The sequence below is a fragment of the Balaenoptera physalus genome (genome assembly GCF_965194825.1).
Source record: "Balaenoptera physalus genome assembly, chromosome: 2".
Lineage (NCBI taxonomy): Eukaryota > Metazoa > Chordata > Mammalia > Artiodactyla > Balaenopteridae > Balaenoptera > Balaenoptera physalus.
Genome location: NC_138883.1, coordinates 109,520,073 through 109,541,076, shown reverse-complemented (window position 1 = coordinate 109,541,076; position 21,004 = coordinate 109,520,073). Strand labels below are relative to the sequence as shown.

Genomic DNA, 21,004 nt, shown 5'->3' with positions numbered 1-21,004 from the left:
TGAAGGAGTGTTAATTATAGCCAAGGAAAAAGAAAAATCAGTAGCTGAGAACCATCTTAACTTTCCAGTACAAATACCTAAAATTAGATATTTCATAGTTCACACACGTACTTTCCTACATCAGAATCACACAGAATAAACCAAGGGTAACTATCAAGGTTACCATTTCCATGAAAGATTAATGGATAGCCTCTTCCTGTTAGTGAGAAGGACAAAGACACCCACAGTCGGGATCTGTAATCAGATGAGGATGAAGAACCGCTGAGGCAGGTTCTCAGCGGAGCTACCACAGGCTAACTAACTTCCTGCTAAGCAAAACCACTGCCTATTACTCTGATAATGAGAAAACTTTGTCCCACAGACCAAAGTACAGGGCTCAACCACAGAGTTTGAAGCAGGGCCAACTGTTTTGCTAGGTAACAGGGGCCAGAGTACACAGAAGTCACCCTGGCTCTGTGTAGATGTCAGCTATTTACCCACCCTCATCCTTCTCCCATAGATTACTCTTTCCATCTCAGAGCAAATATACACTTTTAGAGTATATGTAATTTAAATACCACCTAGCCCCTATGATATTCAACATGGTAAACCACTAGCTATATATGAATATTTAAATTTAATAAAATTTAAAATTCAGTCCCTCAGTTCCACGTGCCACATTTCAGGTGCTCAATATCATGTGTCACTAGGCTATGGTTTTGGAGAGCATATTTCCACCACAAAAAGTTCTACTGGACAGGACAGATCTAACCCAAGACCCCATAAATTAGAAATCTAAGGCCAGGAGAAGTTCAGAGACTTATCCAAGATCACATGGGTAGCTAAATGCACAATCTGTTCTGGAATTCAACTCTCCAGACTCCAGTTCAGAGATATTTGTTCTGTACTACTATGCCTTTAGGGCACTATTATTCCTTAAAACAATTCATCTCAAACAGCTGCAGACACTCCTAGTTGTTGGACTAAAAATGTATACCCTGATGTGGAGATGGGGACGCATAGCCTTTCCATGTTTTTTTGTGCACATATATGACAAAACCTTTACCAAGTGCAAAAACTGAAAACTTTCTCCTCCTCACCAAATCATTAAGCTAGAATTCAGCTGTGGAGGATAAGGCCAAGCTTATCACAGAGCTTTTCATACCCTCTGGAATACAACGGAGTTGCACTCACTTCAGCTTCAAAAATGTGGCCTTATAGCACTACAACTTCTGTCTTTCTGATATTTTGGTAAAGAAGACTGGAGAAAAAGAATTTTAGAGATGTTGTAAGAGGGATTTCTACATGGAGTGGGATGGTGAACCTAGATAAATGATTATCAAAGCTTTTTTTTTTTAACAGCAGAATCCTCTTCAAATATAGTTTTACAAAGGAGCTTAACATATAAATCACCCAAAAGTAGAACCGCTCTGGGTTGCATCTGGTTGGGTAGCAGAGATGGGGGCTTCAGTAGCTGTGGCACATGGGCACAGTAGTTGTGGCTCACGGGCTCTAGAATCAGGCTCAGTAGTTGTGGTGCACAGGCTTAGTTTCTCCACGGCATGTGAGATCTTCCCGGACCAGGGCTCGAACCCGTGTCCCCTGCACTGGCAGGTGGATTCTTAACCACTGCGCCACCAGGGAAGCTCTGAAACGATTCATTTTCAAGATGCCGTAGTCAACTAGTATTGGATCCACGCTGACTCCAAGGTTTAAGCCATAGATTCTAATAACTTAAAAGCTGGATATGTCCTTATTGGTCATTTAGTTCAACTATACTTAAGAGATGAGGTAACTACAGTCCAAAGAAGTTAAGGAATTTGCCCAAGGTCACACAACAATAGTGGCAGAGATATAGAGGTCTCCTGATTTTCACTCTAGGGCTCTTTCCACTATACCACAAATTCTGTCTAGAAAGCTCATTTGCTGAAGTAAAATATATCACTAGTGATGGCCTTCGACTTAGTGCTGTAGTCTAGAAAGAACCTGTAGCATTTCCTGGAATTCTTATCTAATAAGTCAGCTTTGCCTTTCTTTAAAATGCCGTAGAAGCCAGTAAGCAATTTTGCCTCAACAAAAGTATATGTTTCCAGGACCACGGGTTAAGGTAAGATTTGTGAACCAGAAATAGACTTGGAACCTGTTATTTTGACTTGAAGTGAGGTGGGACAAAGTGAAATCGGGGGAATCAGACCTCTGTATAAATGCTAAGAATACGTCTTAAAAAAGCCAAGGAAGACACTCCAGGTTATACTTGGGTCTTCTTAATAGTCCTAAGGTTGAGCCTAGTTAAGGAGGATCTTTGTAGTGCTGGCTGAATCACGTGAACAGTCTAAAAAGGAGATGGGATCTGCAGGAATTTCAAAATGCCTCCAAGGCAAGGTTTACAGTGAGAGATAGGAAAGGAAGCAACAATGCAGGACGGGTAAGCAAAGAAATCAGGAAGAATTGAGGTCATGACCCCTACACCTGTTCTCAGCAAGGTGGCTCAGTTCTGTAGGAACCGCAGGATCCTCCATTCCCCTCAGAGGCCAGGCATTCATAGCTTCTCTCTAAGCCGTAAGGGTTTTTCAGTTTGAAGACAGTAGTTTGCCAGGCAAAGAGACAGAAAGTATAAAAAGTTGGGGTAGCAGACAAAAAAACCTAGAGGGCTGGAAGGATTTTTTTAAAAAGTATCTGTATGTAGTTCTTATCATTAACTTGAAAACTGACTCAGTACACTAGATCTTACAGATCTGCAGAGAATGATCTTTGCAGGAAATCTCTGTTTAAAGATGAAAAGGAATGTGAACCAGTTCTGATCCTAATTCAGAACTTTGCCCACAGACAGTTCAGGTGAAGGCCCTCTGGGACGGCCAGAAAGCAAAGTAGAGTATATCATTGCAGAACAGTTCTCTTTCCCTTGGGATGAAAGAAAAAGAAAAGAGAGGTAATAAGCCCTGAAATACAACATGATAGGTGGGAGAAAATATGGTATTAAACGTAGAGGACTAACATCTTACAGGTTTAAATAAGTTAGAGTGATCTTAAACTTGGTGAAAGTAATATTTATTCTGAGTTTCAGAGAAGGTATAGAATTCTGGAAAGTACCTGATTTTATAGTATCTATTAGATATATATTAACATAGATCCAGAAATGACAATGAGATGGTGTAAGCATCCATTCATTCAAATAAATATTTGTGAGGGCCTACTATAGATGCCAGCCATTAAGTACTGGGGATATAATGGTGAGCAAAACACAGTCTCTGAGCTCACAGAACTTTTGGAACAGTGGAAGAGATAGACATTAACAGAAAAATACAATTATATACAAAATTGCAAATTGTGATAAGTGCTGTGAAATAAAGTACAGGGTGCATTGAAAGTGTGTAACAGGGGAACTTGGTGATAGGCTGCCAGTGACAACCAGAAAGTCTTTCAGAGCAAATAATTAAAAAAAAAAGAAAAAAAAAATCTATGCTAACATCTCCCTGGCAGGGAGGGAGAACAGGAATCCTCAGATTAAAAGGTAACCATTGTTCTCAGGAGAGTGAAAGGGTTATTAGCCTCACTCTCAGAGTTTTTATCAGGTTCACAAAAAGCATACTGCCCTTGGAGAAAGTCACTACCATAAAGATGGGAAGAATACAGTAAATTGGCAGAAAATTGATGTTTTCTATCTTCAATATATTGAAGCAAGAGGCCCTGAAGTTTGCTTGGTGGCACAGAGCTGTGATCTGGATATGTTTGTCATTCCAACAGACTCTGGCTGTTTAGATATTTGGCCACAGGCAGATGAGATTTTTAAAATCAGAGATAGCCACTTGTGATTTCCAGATTGTATATTGTATACACACATACAGAGTCAACCTCTAGGTCAACCTGTCTCTTTACTGTCTCTGCATCAGTTTCTAACACAATAGGATTATTTTCTTTTTCTTTTTGCATTATGGTCTCAGGCACACAATAAAACCTTATCAGCAATGTTATTCTGAAAGCTGAAACTTTACTATATTGCTAACAACGAGAGAGCCAAGAACACAGAATTCTTAACCTGTATCACATCAGCACCTACTGCATGGAAAACCTTAAATAAATACTGGATCGCAGCAAAATATTCAGAGAGACAGACTGGTTTTTATTGAAATGACTAGAATGAAATGCCTGAATTTCCACAGGCAGCCTGATAAGATTGCTTATGATCATCAGAGATAATTAGCTGTGCTCCTCTGGGCCTCTAAACTCCTCAGAGTGGGGATGCTTTGAAAGCCTGGTTACTAATGCAGAGACATGATGGGACTCTGAGGACCAGCCTCTCTAACCACATATTCTTTCACAAGGACTTGGATTCTTTATAAAAAGAAGGTATACTGAAATCAGATCGCCGCAGATGGTACCAAGGGATCTGAAATACCTGGTTAAGTCCCTTTGCACCCCTAATTCTTCAGGTTTACAAACTTTCAAAGCAGAAGAGATTCTGTTCTCAGGGGCAAGTAGAACATACAAGAAGTCTGGATGGTAGCCTTGGGCAGCAGCACCCTACAGTGAGCCAACTGCTTAGTGGATACCTGAAAACAAGACCATGTAAACAGCTCCCTGTTGCCTGGGTCTATAGAATCTGTACTAAGTGACAGATGCGTAAAGTGGCGTGGGTGGCTGGGCAATGAGGCAGCCAGTGGGAAGGAGATGGCTGCACTTCCAGGTGCTAAAGAAGGCAAGAGCTGCATATCCAATGAGCCAACCAAGTCAACTTAGGGGTGACTGTTTTCCATTTTCTTGACTCCCACGGCTGCCCTTTTATTACTTTTTCTCTTCAAGCCTGACCCAAAAGTTCATTTATATTCATATTCTCCCATATAAAATGATAGGGAAATGGAGAGTATAGACACAGTTTGAATTACTGCATGGCCAGCACCTATCAAATGACTGCTTAAGTACCAGGGCCAACACCGTTGAATAGCTATGAAGGGGAGATAATTAATTTAAAAAACTGGCAATCTCTAGAAGCTAGGCAATTTTACAGACAAGTTTGTTATAATCCTCTGGGTAGGTATCCCCAGCAAACTATGGTCATTTGGACTCCTAATAAATACTCGGTATTATTTATAACAATAAGCCCCCTGTTGACAGAAGCAGGTTGAGAAGGGATGGGAAAGCCACACATAGCACTTACCATCTTCTGTTTCCTGCCACACGATGCCCTCAAGGTTGACGCTTGTCCCAGGTTCGCAGGGGCCCAGGCACTCGGGCTCCGTGGCCAGAGCCACATCACATGTGTTGACCCCAACTGATCGGGTACGAACCATGATCTGCTCACAGGGGGATGCGATGTCATTATTGGCCACTGGCACCAAAAGGTGCAGTGGCAGCACTGCTGGTGTGGAGACAGGGGACTCCATCTGTGGGGGAAGAGAAAGTAGTAGCTGAGTTACAAGGAAGATATTTATAGGAAATAACTTCTCTGTATTTAATCTAGTCCTACATCCTTTCCTGCCAGAGTGCAGAGGGCTTTAAATATAAGACTTTGGTCCTCACTTTCAAGTTCTAGCTCATGACACCATTACAAATCTAAGTGGTTTAGATGAGTGCACCCTGGACTAGGAGAAGCTCTATTTCTTATTAACAATCCTCCTCATAAACTGTGCTTGGCTAAAAGTGTATTAAAAAACTTGTCTCATTTAAAAATCTCTAGTGAAAGAGAATCAGGGCCAGACTTCAATAGCAAGGGAGCACACAGATTGATGAGAAAGAAAAGGCTCAGCTTCTGAGGCATGTTCTACTGCTACCACTTTGCTTCCCTCCAATCTATCATTCAACAAATAATACATTAATCAGGTATAAAGTCCAAGAATACAGGTAGGATTAAAGAAGGGGAGAAATATCCAGATCCTAGGAATGCCACTTCAGGAAGACTAGAGCTTTAATTCATCTTTGGGTAGAAGGAAATCTACTTAAAAGTTACAGGAGGGCTGGGAGCAACCTGTCGGGGGTTTCTAACCCACAGAGATTATAACAGCGATTGGTTAATGAGAATGGCATTTCGGAGTGTGAATCTAACATCAAGTGTACGTGTAAGAAACAGGAGGTACTGTTACTATCCAGAAACCAATCTATAGCAGTCTATAGTCAAACACAAGAACCAGCAATCTACCTCAAAAACTAGACCCTCTCACAAGAATGCAATTACTTAGATTCCAAGAAGAAAGCAACACATCTAGAGTTAAAAGAAAAATTGTAATAAAAAGCAATAATCCCTTAATTCTTTAAACCCCAGCATTTATCAGGTTGACAAAGTACCAACTCTGAGTCAATATTGCCTACACCCTAACTAAACAGTGTCTGGAATATGCAAAGGCACTCAATACACACACTGACTGATCTTCCCTAAAGATTAAGTATGATACCAATCAGAAGACCTAGAAAATAAGAGTCAAGGATTGGGACCCTCTTTCCCTTGTGAAAGATAGGTTGAACGTACTCCTTCAACAGACCCACACTGAAAGCAAGGCACACATGCACCCATAATCCAAGCTGCTGGACAGCTCTGCAACAGAACTCTGGTTCTGAAATAGTTTACTGCATGACCACCACTCTATCTATAATCCATCTCCCTCCTTTTAAACACATACATGCACGCGCATGCACACACACACACACACACACACCCCTACACCTTCCTGGCCTCGAACACTACCCTGGAAGCTGAGATCTGGGTACTGCATCCATTCTCTACAGGTAGCTCTCTGACTTCTTGGCTTACAAGTCAAGTGATGGTATTTGCAGACCATCACCATCAGAGTCCACAGAATGCTAGAACACTGATTCTGATCAATTCTGGTCCCTGAAAAGCTGCCAAAACCTTATCCTTATCTGTTTGTTGTTACACACATCCACCCTGTACTTCCCTAACTCCACCCTTTTCATAAAATGGAAGTGGAAGCCTGTCTAATGAATCTTCTGCATCATGGTAAATGCCAAAAGGCATTTTTGGTCTTTTGTACTCTTGAAAATCAGGCATTTATAATCCAGTTTGGAAAACTTCTTGGGATGTGGTAGATGCCTGAAAAACCCTTTAAAATTTCTAAGCACAGGGCTTCCCTGGTGGCGCAGCGGCTGAGAGTCTGCCTGCCAATGCAGGGGACACGGGTTCGAGCCCTGGTCTGGGAAGATCCCACATGCCGCGGAGCAACTAGGCCCGTGAGCCACAACTACTGAGCCTGTGCATCTGGAGCCTGTGCTCCGCAACAAGAGAGGCTGCGACAGTGAGAGGCCCGCGCACTGCGATGAAGAGTGGCCCCCGCTCGCCGCAACTAGAGAAAGCCCTCGCACAGAAACGAAGACCCAACACAGCCAAAAATAAATATTTAAAAAAAAAAAAAGGACTTCCCTGGTGGTGCAGTGGTTAATAATCTGCCTGCCAATGCAGGGGACATGGGTTCGAGCCCAGGTCCGGGAAGATCCCACATGCCGCGGAGCAACTAAGCCCGTGTGCCACAACTACTGAGCCTGCGCTCTAGAGCCTGTGAGCCACAACTACTGAGCCCGAGTGCCACAACTACTGAAGCCCGCATGCCTAGAGTCCATGCTCCGCAACAAGAGAAGCCACCACAATGAGAAGCCCGCGCACTGCAACAAAGAGCAGCCCCCACTCCCCGAATCTAGAGAAAGCCAGTGCTCAGCAACAGAGACCCAACGCAGCCAAAAATAAGTAAATAAATACGTTTAAAAAATAAATAAATAAATAAAATTGCAAAAAAATTAAAAAAAAAAATTTTTTTTAAATTTCTAAGCACAGATTTGAAGGTGAAAACAACAGAAAAAGTAAACTGGATTTCCTACTACTCCTGTGTAGAGCTGGACTCTGGCTCTAACCGTTAAGCATGCTGTAAGAAGGTGGTTCCTTAACTCTTTGCAAAGAAAGTTTCCTGGAGATTTTACCCGTGAGAGTTACTAGGAAGGGGAAATCAGAGACAGAGTATACAAACCATCTTTACTCTTAGCCTCACCTCTGTTTCTTGGTTCTTTCTCTTGGGGAAGAACTAAGACAGAAGCAACTTCACAGTTAGTATGTGCATTTTCTTTGCTTAAGAGTTTGTTCCCTTTTCTATACCTTTCTTCTACTAGCAAGAGAAATTCCTGCAAAGTCCTCTTTCTTGGACAAAGAAATTGGCCTGAACCTTTTAGGTCACTCCTGTGAACTTTCTGATTGCCTCGCTTGAGCAAGTCCTATTGCCAACCTGTCCCATCGTTGAGGCAGCAATCCTAATCAGAGAAGGCGGTAAGTCCCCAGGGAGTCACCTACACACTCTGCCATCAACGACAGCTCTTTTCTGTAAGTGGTTTCATTTCCTGTTAGGTTATTCAGTGCTGCTGGGAGGCCAGGGAAAAGATAAGCTGCTAATATCTAGACAAGCTAAGCTCCCAATTCTACACTAACAGACCCAGAAAACAATATCTAAGATATAAGTACAAAACACCACTGCTGCATTCAAGCAGCTTGCCAAATTAAACCCCGCGGTAGAACATCTGAAGAGAAGAAACTTAGCTGAACTGATCACTAAGAATAACAGAACTAATACACATGAGGAGCTGATTAACGTGAGTATGCATCAAACCACCCTTACTGATCAGAGTTAAGTTACTAGAGTTCAGGATCTCTGTTTGTGTGAGGATGACTTTATTTAACTATCTGATTAGTTAAACGAGATTTCTGAGGGTGAGAAGTGAGGAAATCTACCTATGGATGTGGAACTACTGTTCAGTTTCCTTCTACTTTGCAAAAGAAATCTAAGGAGCAGCACAATAATGTTTAATTACAGCTCTAGCTCTGCTAATTACTGTTTGGTCACATCTATAATCTACATTAAGCCATAGTGCATAATAAGCAGCTCTGTGATATTCATCTAATAACCTAGGTGGCTTTGTGGGATTTCAAATTCTACTATTCATCGGAACAAACATAGCTTCATTTAACACTCTCCAGGAGAGGATAAAAATAAAAAAAGGACTCATTTTGCCATCTTTCCTGTAATGCCTAAGATATAAGAGCAGGGATTGTCAAGAGACTGATGCCAGCAGGGAAAATAAGCAATAGAAATATGAAAAGTTAAGGTCATTAAATACCTTAACAACTATGACAATGATAAAAGCCGGGCCAATTCTCAGATTCTGAAATGCTAAGAAGTGCCACCATGGCTCCTGGAGCTCACTGAAATGGGAAGGTAAACAACAAAACAAAACAAAACCTGAAAAGAGACAGAGAATTTAAAGATGGAGATCTCTGAAGTTTCCCAATATTTCATGTCCTTTATTTTTAAATGATACTTCTTTTCAATTCACCTTTAGATATTAGTCTAATAGCACCTACTAGGGGTCTGAGTGTTGATAGGCAGGTGACACAAAAATGAGGACTAGAGAGAATAAAGACAAGCCAGAGCCATTAATCTCCCCACAATAAGCAATTATACACTGACTTCAGCTGCCTCCCATACTTGAGAGGCACTAATGGAGGAAAAAAATTTCAAGGCTGCAACATAATTTTAAGGGTAGAAAATGTAGCAAAGAAATATTTGGGACAGACTCTCCTCTTCACAAATATGAGTCTGATATCTTTACCTTCACAGTCAAAAGGCAGAAAAGGAGCTGGTTTGACTGATAACTGCGGTAGCTCTAAGAAACTCCCTTTTATCCAAGAGTGAAAGATTACTGGGGATCATGGTTAGATGAATGTTCACATTTATCAGGAAAGACTGTGCAGAAAGTAGAATGTCATCAAATATACTAAATACTATATTAATAAGAAGTTCTCTTTCTTCAATAATTCCAAAGAAGATCCTTCAAGATTTTATAGTGACTCGGCATCAGCAACACTAACAGTAATATACGATCTTGATTCGTGGACAAAATATAAGTACTCACCCTGATATATTATAGTAAACTTGATTTGCTCACAAAGTTTTTATTGTGGTTATTAAAAAAAAAAAGGTAATTTAAAAAATCCCATTTATCAGTTTATTGTGTTATTTATATTTCTCTCAAATTAAAACACGGAATAAAACCCTCAATTGTTTGAACTGCCTTCTGTTGATTGCCAATTTGAGACAAAATAAGTTCACTGTATTCTTTTTTAATAATTTAGGATTATTTTTGCTTATTCTGAAAGATCCTTATTATGAGAGGCTGGAGGGTGGAAATCATGGAATAACTGAAGATGGAGGCAGGAATCCGAATTCTTCCTCTCCATGAGGCTCTTGTCAGAAAGCAACAGAATATTCCGAGTAAATCCCCAAACAGCTTAACATTTAACTACTAGCGAAGGAGGAAATCGGCTCCTTTTCAAACACTAAGTACCTTTCCAAGTGCCTCTGCAAGAATAAAGGAAGGAAGGGAGGAAGGAAAGAAGGAGAGGGGAGAGGAGGGGAGAGGGGGAAAACGAGGCTTGCTGGTTTCCTGAGCTTCCAGATTTCACTTGGGCTGCTTTGAAGAAGAATTTGGTTGTAACTCTGGTTACTTTCCCAGACATTTTGTAGTAGAAGACAAGGAGGTAAAAGAGAAAAAGAAAGACGTGGTAGCTGGCACCATAGCCAAACATCAAACAGTTCTTAAAAGCTACATATTCTATTATTCAGAGAAGACTTACTTTAGCATTCAGTTTTAACCAATCATCACCTGGTCAAGATCAGCAATGAAGGCTGTTCCAGTGTGTACTACAAAATGCAAGTGCAGTGAACACATAATTTAAAGACTACAGATTAGCCCTAGGGAGGTCTCCGAGATGATCCCTATAGAGTCTCAGGCTCAGACCCTAAAGACTCTTCTGGTAAAGAGAAGGAGATGGCAGATCAAATGATCCTAATATTCAAGCCTGTCTAAAACTCCCAATGTGTGGGACTGAGTAAATTATGCTGGAAATTGAACAAAAGAAAAAATCTCATAAGCAAAATCAATGCACAACATAAATCACATGGCAGTGTCCAATACTGTGCAAAGGTTTTTGCTGAATGAAGCATCTCTTTTGCTCTTCCAAGTCTTCTCACTCTACAGTCTCCTGCCTGCTTGAAATGCACCACATTTGCCTTCAGCAAAACTATTAACTTTGTAGCTGATGAGCAACCATAGGGACCTAAGTACTACCTACCTCTGAAACTGACTACATTTTTTTTCCACACAAGGTTGATGATACCTCCTCCCACTCCTACATTGTTCCAAAGGAAGCACTAGAATTAGCTCTCAAGAATAAAGAATTTGAGAAAAATTCATTCTTTGGCTGCAACTACTTCCTCTCCTGAACACGCTTCTTACCTCCTTTTACATACTCATTTCCTAAAAACGTCACGGCTGTAACGTGTCTTCTCTACTCCATCCTCTTTCCCCTTAAGGAAAGTAAACACAACTGCAAGTTAAAGCCTTTCTCTGAATCATTCAGAATCACAGATGTCAAAAGAAAAGTCTCAACATATCCTCCAACATGGATGGACGAACTGTACTTATGGACCTAATCATCATTTGTATTGATGGTCCTATGAGAAAACACGAGCATTTTAATTGAGACATCACAAACCACATCTTGCTCTGCAGCAGCTTGGGAAGGAGAAATGCGAATGATTCTCCCTGCTTTAAGCCAGCTGTTCTTCACCTTCCAGGTCTTGGGAACCCAGATTTAAAAATTGAGAACCTTACACAGCTTTTATTTATGTAGGCTATATCTATTGATATTCACTGTGTTAGAAATTAAAACTGAAAGATTTTAGTACGTACTAATTAACTAATTTAAAACAACTAACAATTTTGAAGTGACAAAATTAGAGACACAGAGAACAGACTAGCAGTGGCCAGGGATAAGGGTTGGTGGGAGGAGGAAGGAAGGTGGGTGTAGTGAGGAAAGGGCAACACAGGGATCCCTGCAGTGATTGAACTGTACCTTGACTATGTGGTAGATACCCAGACTAGACATGTGATAACATCGATAACGAAGACCAACGCAGCCAAAAAATAAATGAATAAATTTATTAAAAAAAAAAACAAAAGAAAACTGGTCTCACACAGATATGTATGTCCTTTTCAGATAATTGTGGATATTCTCCTTTGATGTGACCCCAAAACGCAAAGAGTAATAGTTCTTTTTATTTTTTAATATTTATTTTATTTATTTGGCTGCGTGGGGTCTTAGTTGCGGCACGCGGGATCTTCGTTGTGGCATGTGGAATCTTTTAGTTGCGGGATGTGGGATCTAGTTCCCTGACCAGGGATCGAACCCAGGCTCCCTGCATTGGGAAGCACGGAGTCTTAGCCACTGGACCACCAGGGAAGTCCCAATGAGTGATAGTTCTTGAAAGTTATTGACAATGTGGAATCTGAAACTTTTTGTACTCTGTTAGATTACAATCCATTGGTCTAGCTTGCACTTGGAATGTTTCTTTAACTGCATGATTTTTTTTTTTTTAACATCATGCATTAGTCATTTGGAAAATACTGGTTCACTGAGTTAGACAGCTCTTTCAAATGTTGACATATTCCATTAATATTGAAAAGTGTTATTTGTTAATATTGTCTCTGAGCTTATCAGAAAAGTCTTTAAAATACTGGTAAGGTATCAAACTCATAGTGGGGTAGATACAAATTTTCCAAAATTGTAATGTTAGCTTGAAAGCTCAAATTTTATCATTAACAACAAATAACTGTCAGTTGTTGTCCTTGGAATAATAGGCTTGTTACCAACCAGCATTCTTGGCCTTCTCTAATCAGTAGAAATTGATAAGATGCAAGGCAAGGAATTCAGGCAAGGCTTCACTGGGGCTCCTGCTGCAGCAGGAGAGAGCAAAAACAAGTAGCAAGTTCCCTGGCTTGCTCACTGAGGCAGGGCGAGCTGGTTCTTTATATGGGGTAACGGTAGGGGTGGGTCCGGGGGTTGGGCCAGAGGGGTAGTTTAGGTGGTCTGTCCACCACTTTGGTGGTGTTGTGTGCAGGGGGCATGCACAATATCTTGCTTTTGCTCCTGGTACCCTGTTTTTTTGCTCTTGGCTCTTCAGAAGTGGCAGTTGAGTTTTTGGTCTTTTTGTATCTTGTTTTCCATAATTTGCCCCAACTGGGCATGCACAAAGCTATTTTTAGTCCCATATAGTTTCTTGGTATTTTGTTGCTGGAGGAGACAGGTGCAAGCACTGCAGCAAAGGGTCCCTGGTCCCAGCCTGTCTCAGACTTATTTCATTCATTTTCAAGAAAATGTCTGCTAAATACCCAAGTCTGAATAACTATAATTTGTTAGTTGTTCTCTCAAGTAAAAATGGCATTTCATGAAAAAACTGTCTAGTTCAGCCTGCAACTCAATTGCACAAGCGCTGTTCCTAGAGACAAACAGGATGCAGAAGAAGTGCTTTATGTGTACTTCCCATTTTGCTACATAGAATATAAAATGACATGTACTCAAAGGTCAGGATTTAATAAGCTAATAATTGTTACTGCTTTATTAAAGATATTTTAAAGTGAAACTAGCTATATAAAGATGTTTACCTTTTACTGTGAGGGCACAGCAGTTAAGAATGTTATGGCTACTAGTACAATTTGGTGCCATTGATTTGACTCCTGCCAAGATGTCAGCCATTTTACCTACCATTGTTTTTGCACCATCAGTGCAAATGTCAACAGAGTGAAAAAGGCAAGTGTCTTAGTATTATTATGAGAATAGTTTTGACCTGGCAGGACCTCTGAAAAGGTCTCAGAGATACTTCGGGGTCTGAGTGCTATATTTTGAGAATTAATCAAGTTTCATGTTCTGGGATTGGGTAAGTGATCAGCTTCTCCAGAAGCATATGCCATCTGATTCCTATACAAAACTGGGATTCTGGTAGCAGGGAAGTTGAGGGAGGCTGCCTGTTCAGTAGGCAAACAACAGTGTCTGCCACAACAGGGCAGTTTGGAAAGACAGTGAAGGAAAAAGAGACACAAAGGCAGGGAAAATTATTAGCAAGAGTGGAGTAGGAAAGACAGCTCCTAAGATCCAGACTAAGGATCTTTTAACTAAGGGATGTTCACAAGTTAGGTATTAATAAATTTCAGCAATTGAGTAATGAGTGAGTATTTTAAAAATTTGGGAGAATAAAGCGCTCAGTTAATTGTTTATAAAACGGACAAAAGAATGATGGTCATTAACTACTAATAAAATTGATCCTTACCCTTGTGGGCGGAGGGGGAATCACTCTCTCTAGTGCCTATTTGTTCTCAAATTGCTAAGCATAAGACTTCTCTGAAATTGTAATTTAGTAGTTCAGAAATTAAACATGGCTTATCTAAAAGAAATTTTAAAATGGGCCCCTTAATTAACCAGAAGCCATCACTTCCTACAGAAGTCTTCCTTGTCTTTGCTACTTAAGCTAAGGTATAGAGATAAAACTTCAAAGTGGTATGAAGGGTGTTGTACAGTCTGAGTTAACTCCTGATTATGGACACCTTAGCACTACTGAACCAAGTGGGAAATGGCCATCTGCTTAGATATGCTTCAATGCCCAAGTGTCTCCTAGGTGACTTTGTGTTCTATAATATAAGGTCACAGAATATCAACTGATTCTGTATAACTTCCACATAAGACCTACAGATTTGACAGGAAACAATGGGTGATTCCAATGAGAGGTCGTTCTGTCTAAACAAAGCACCTTAAGCAGCAAAGCTATTTGGGTTCCTAGAGAGCATGTGCAAGACAAAATTATAAAATCGCATCATAGTGTGGAAAAACCTTCAAGATCATCTAACTAAACTAACCTAACCACTCAAGGGTGAAATCTTTTCTATAATAGGTAGTCATAAAACCCCTATTTGGGGACTTTCCTGGTGGCACAGTGGTTAAGACTCTGTGCTCCCAATGCATGGGGCCCGGGTTTGATCCCTGGTCAGGGAACTAGATCCCACATGCATGCTGCAACTAAGAGTTCACATGCCACAACTTAGGAGCCCGCCTGCCACAACTAAGACCTGGCGCAACCAAATAAACAAATAAATAAATATTTAAAAAATAAATAAAAAATAAAAATAGGGCTTCCCTGGTGGCACAGTGGTTAAGAATCTGCCTGCCAGTGCAGGAGACACGGGTTCGAGCCCTGGTCCAGGAGGATCCCACATGCCGCGGAGCAACTAAGCCCGTGCGCCAAAACTACTGAGCCTGCGCTCTAGAGCCTGCGAGCCACAACTACTGAGCCCGTGTGCCACAACTACTGAAGCCCATGCACCTGGAGGCCATGCTCTGCAACAAGAGAAGTCACGCTCTGCAACAAGAGAAGCCACCGCAATGAGAAGCCTGTGCACCACAATGAAGCGTAGCCCCCGCTCGCCACAACTAGAGAAAAGCTTGCGCACAGCAACGAAGACCCAATGCAGCTAAAAATAAATATATAAATACATAAGTTTTTAAAAAATAATAAAATAAAAATAAAACCCCTATCTGAACTTTATCCACCCCGCCCTAACCCTGTGGTGAGAAAATAACCCTTACTTTACTGGGTGGCTTAAAAGATTAAATTCTTTAACGTATGTCAAGGGCCTAGCAATATGTCTACAGTATTCTGGCAATCTCAAATGGTAGCCATTATTAGTTACTCTAAGAGTCAAGTCACTCTTGAAAGCTCATACTGAATTTCATAGCCATTAAAACTCCCTAAATCTGGGCTTCCCTGGTGGCGCAGTGGTTGGGAGTCCGCCTGCCAATGCAGGGGACACGGGTTCGTGCCCCAGTCCGGGAAGATCCCACATGCCGTGGAACGGCTAGGCCCGTGAGCCACAACTACTGAGCCTGCGTGTCTGGAACCTGTGCTCCGCAACAGGAGAGGCCGCGATAGTGAGAGGCCCGTGCACCGCGATGAAGAGTGGCCCCCACTCGCCGCAACTGGAGAAAGCCCTTGCACAGAAACGAAGACCCAACACAGCCAAAAATAAATAAATAAATAAATTTATAAAATTAATTAATTAATTAATTTAAAAAAACAAACGAACAAAAAAAAAAACTCCCTAAATCTTTTCTGCTCAAACTTTGAAAACATTCTCTTCCACCTCTGACCCCCCCCACCACCACCAGTTTCCTTTCCCAGAAGCAATCAACCCAATGCATATGTATTTGCTTGTTTATATGTACCTTCCCTTCATTCTTTTTACACAAATGACAGTGCACTACATACACTGTTCTGTACCTTATTTCTTCATGTAATAAAAATGGAGGTAACTGTTTTAAACTTTAAATGCTCATCATCCTAAAAGACAGACTGGATGAAATCTCAGCTCTGTAAAAACATCAGGGGTACCTATATTTCATACGGTCATAGTAGCAATTAACTGAATACGAAGTGCTTAGTGTATAGTGCCCAAGACACAGTAAAAGTTCAATAAATATTAGCCAATAACAATAATGATGATAATAATAGTAATAACAACAATATCTTACAATTTAATTCTATCTTTCAGTCTTTTATGACATTGTCAATCTCTATTCAGACATTCAGTACTTGAACTATCCATCTGCAGTGGTTCATTCTAGTATAGTTTTGACTTCATTATGTCTTCCCTTCTTCTGGTAGAGGAATTTCTCTTTCCTGTGGGAAATCCATTCCCCCAACTTCATTCCACTATAGGAGTGGGCCCAACTCTACTCAGACTACATGGAATAGGTTCTCCACAGGCTACAGAGATTCTTTCTTCCCCTGGTCCCTTAAGCTGGAAGGACTAATTAAACCTGGAACTGCTAGTGGCCATTTTCCCTAACACTTGAGAAGGCTTGCCTAAGAATAAAGCCAATTCAGGGGAAAGTAGAATAGAAATGAGCAAAGATAGAACCCCAAAGACATTATTTGAGCCCCTGCCGGAAACGAATAAACTCCATTGGTGAGAACCTACAAATTCCTCGTTTGCTTAAACTAGCTTGAGCCAGGTTTCCATCACAACTGAAAAAGTCCTGACCACTACATATCACCCACAAATTTATATGCATACTTTCTATTTAGTCACAAGTTATAATGAAAATGTTGAACAAGACTGGATCAATGGCAGAGCCTTGTGGTATACTAACCTAGCTAACATCTAGTGATCAATACTCTTTAAATATAGCTCTTCAGCCAACTATAAAGTCCCCCAACTGTATCACCATCCAGTCCACATTTCACTGACATGTCATCAAGTATATCATAAAAGGCTTTTTCAAGTATCTTGAAGAAATCAAGGCACTCCAATCTACCCACCCAAAAACTCTATTGGGAAAAGAGAGAAAGTTTAGAGTGTCATGTTTTAGAACTTAATTTGGTTTCTAATAAGCATTATTTTTCCGGATTCCTTTCTTCATTCAGAAACATTAAATACTTACTATAATCTAAGCACTGTATTATGGCAAGTGATGAATCTTAATATGGTCCCTGTCCCTAGGTCTGGGCAGGTAAACAAATGTGAACAAGTAATTAAAGAAGTATCATAAAGGATGTAAAAGAAGTACAAAGGTGGCAAAATCACTTGTGTACACCTGGGAGAGAAGCAGGTGACGTTTCAGCTGAGTCTTAGAAATAAGTTCAACAGGAAGATAAGGAAAATTAGGTTATTTTAGTCAGATATAATACCAAATACATGGCCTGAGAGGGAACCACAATAGTTTGGCATGGAGGGAATGGTCAAGTGGTGGGAGATTACATGTCATGCTAAAGAAGGTCACTGTGGAGTTTTAAGCAGGAAAGTGATATGATCCAATAAGGTTTTTAAATGATAGAAGCAAACTTCAATTACTGCTTACTGTGTATGTGTGTCAAGCACTTTTCAAAGCATTTTATATGTATTCCTCAAAATGACCCTCTGAGGTAATTAACATTGTATCTCCTTTTAAAGATGAATATACTAAATCTATATGGGCTAGGTAAGTTGGCCAAGGTCATATAGCTACCAAGTGATAAAACTGGGATTCAAACTCAGGCAATTTGGCTCTAGAACCCATGCAATTATAAAGAAGTGAGAACCCAAACTGAATGGTGTCACAAGAAGTCAAGGGAAAATGAAGTTTCAAGAAGAAAATGGGCTGCTGTTATGCAAGCTGAAAAGGGTAAGGCACAGAAGCTAAATTGCACTGGCTAACGGAAAGCATCAAGAGGTGAAGGAAAGATAGTCAGAAGTTATTGTGTGTCTACCGTGCACCAGAGTTATCTTAGTAAATCTCCTACACCCCTATGAAGCAGATGATGCTTTGTTTGATAGAAAATAAACAAAGCCCCATGAAGGTTAATTCATTTGTCCATAATGACCAGTTACTAAGTGGCAGGGCCAGGATTTGAACCAAGGTATGCCTAACTCTAAAGCTTGTGCTCTTTTCCATTATACCATGCTACTCCAAAAAACCTTAGGCATGACCAGGAAGAAGAGTGCAAGTACTTCACAAACTATCTGTTTAACATTTTGTTCTAGGATTTCGCTAAAGTTCAATGTTGTTTGATGGTCTACAATTTTGAAAATTTGGACATTTGCCTGTCTGCAGTCTTATGGTTCTCTCCCATCTACCAGGATTCCCTAGACAAAAGGATCTCTGACTACATGTGCAAACTCTTTCAATATTTTCCAATGTGATTAATTTGGATTTAGACACTTGAACTCTGTCAAAAATAGAGGTGCTTTGTCAAAGAGGAAAGGAGGTGGTTGCTATTTAGAATTTGGTAAAGCAAACTCATCTTTTATAAAAAGAACAAAGGTTGTTCAAGAGTTTTTAATCTGTTTTTTAGATCTGAATTTGCACATTTGTTTTGGTAAATCCCTGATTTCATACAATGATTTTTTTGCTTCAAGTTGCATCATAATATGGTTCTGATTTTCCAGTACAAATATCCTTTGAAGTGGAACTGAAACACCTATCATAATGCAGTTAAGCCTTGCTAAACTATGTTTCACTTTTCAACAATTCCTTAGCTTAGCTCTTCTAATATAGACCAACAAAAGTGAAAATACCAAATAACAACACTATATGAAATTTAGAATTTTGTACAACATACTTAACATACAGGGCTCACAAAATCTTATAGAAATTGAGAGGGGCACTTCATCTTTCAAGGGCCAGTAAAGTTAAGCTTCCTAAATAGAGTAACTTAGAAAGGCATCAGAGCATTCAATATTGGAAAAAAACTCTGGCCTTAAAAATCTTTCACCAAGGTAGAGCATTAGGCAAACCCAACAATGTAAATAAGAGTTGCTATATTCTAGGTAACAGATTTTTACAGCCTTCATTACTAAACATGGTCCTTATTGTAATACTCACAAATCCATTCAACAGTGTAATAAAATGAAGAACTCTATAAGGCTCAGAAAAAACAGATATCCTGTATTTGTAGAGTCAACACAAAGTTTATATCCTAGCTTGCAAAACTTCATTTTATATTAGGAGACAACTGTTAAACAAATAATCGTAACAGAGGTGAACAGAGGGCTGCAAGTACCCTGCCCAGGGAGTGACTGCCAAGAGGCAACAGGGAAGACTTCATAGTGGAGTGGACCTAAAGGAGTTTCCCAAGAAAATAATAGAAAGCATACTCCATTTGCACAGCAAAGGAAACCATACACAAAAGGAAAAGACAATCTACAGACTGGGAGAAAATATTTGCAAATGATGTGATGACAAGGGCTTAACTTCCAAAATATATAAATAGCTCATACAATTCTATAACAAAAAAACCAAACAACCCAATCAAAAAATGGGCAGAAGACCTAAACAAACATTTCTCCAAAGAAGACGTACAGATGGCCAATAGGCACATGAAAAGTTGCTCAAAATCGCTAATTATTAGAGAAACGCAAATCAAAACTACAAGGTACCACCCACACTGGTCAGAATGGCCATCATTAAAAAGTCTACAAATAACAAATGCTGGACAGGGTGTGGAGAAAAGGGAACCCTCCTACACTGTTGGTGGGAATGTAAATTCATGCAGCCACTATGGAGAACAGTATGGAGGTTCCTCAAAAAACTAAAAATAGAGTGGCCATATGATCCAGCAATCCCATTCCTGGGCATATATCCAGACAAAACTATAATTTGAAAGATACATGCACTCCTATGTTCATAGAAGCACTACTTACAATAGCCAAGACTTGGAAACAACCTAAATGTCCATCAACAGATGAATGGATGAAGAAGATGTGGTACATATATACAATGAAATATCACTTGCCCATAAAAAAAGAATGAAATAATGTCATTTGCAGTGTCATGGATGGACCTAGAGATTATCATACCAAGTGAAATAAGTCAGAAAGAGAAAGACAAATACCATATGATATCACTTATATGTGGAATCTAAAATATGACACAAATGAACTTATGTATGAAACAAACAGACTCACAGACATAGAGAACAGACTTGTGGTTGTCAAGGGGTGGGGGGTTGGGAGAGAGTTGAATTGGGGGGTTAGGACTAGCAGATGCTAACTATTATATATAGAATGGATAAACAGCAAGATCTTATTGTATAGCAACAGACAACTATATTCAATATCCTGTAATAAACCATAATAGAAAAGAATATGAAAAAGAATATATATGTATATCTGAATCACTTTGTCGCATACCAGAAACCAACACAACACTGTAAATCAACTATACTTCAATTTTAAAAAAATGAAAAGAAAAAAGAAAGCATACTCCAAGCAGAAGGAACAGCCTGTTCAAAGGTGCACAGGCATGAACAAACACAATTAGTATATTCAAAGAACCGCAGGTTGTTTGGTTTGGTTGGAGGAGAGAGTAGTACAGGGAGAGTAAAATTTGGACTTAACTTTGCAGGTATTAAGAAACTTCTGAGGAATTAAAGCAAAGGAGTGATATCAGGTTTGTATATTTAAAAGTAAAATTAATGGAAGGGGGTAGACTGAAAGAGATTGAAAAGGAGGGCACCTAGCTAGATGCCTGTTGCAACAAACCCAGTAAGTAAGAAGTAGGAGAAGGCCTCAAGAGACATTCAGGACATACAAGCAGTTTGACTTCACGACGTATGAGACATGTAGGTAATCAGTAGAGGAGTCAGGTATGACTAGAATTTCTAATTCAGAT

At 40.0% G+C, this 21,004-nt stretch overlaps 2 protein-coding genes across 9 annotated transcripts in view; one reads left to right on the top strand and one right to left on the bottom strand.

Moving 5' to 3' along the window:
• Nucleotides 1-21,004, bottom strand: part of ZNF609 (zinc finger protein 609) — a 222,180-nt gene that overhangs the window by 56,997 nt on the left and 144,179 nt on the right. For all 8 annotated transcript variants that reach the window (XM_082444908.1, XM_082444909.1, XM_082444910.1 and 5 more), the window contains one exon: nt 5,135-5,360. In XM_082444908.1, the coding sequence (XP_082301034.1) occupies nt 5,135-5,360 (226 nt within the window). The remainder of the gene's footprint in view (nt 1-5,134; nt 5,361-21,004) is intronic.
• LOC309653158 (uncharacterized protein) overlaps nt 1-21,004 on the top strand; it is a 204,906-nt gene that overhangs the window by 125,042 nt on the left and 58,860 nt on the right.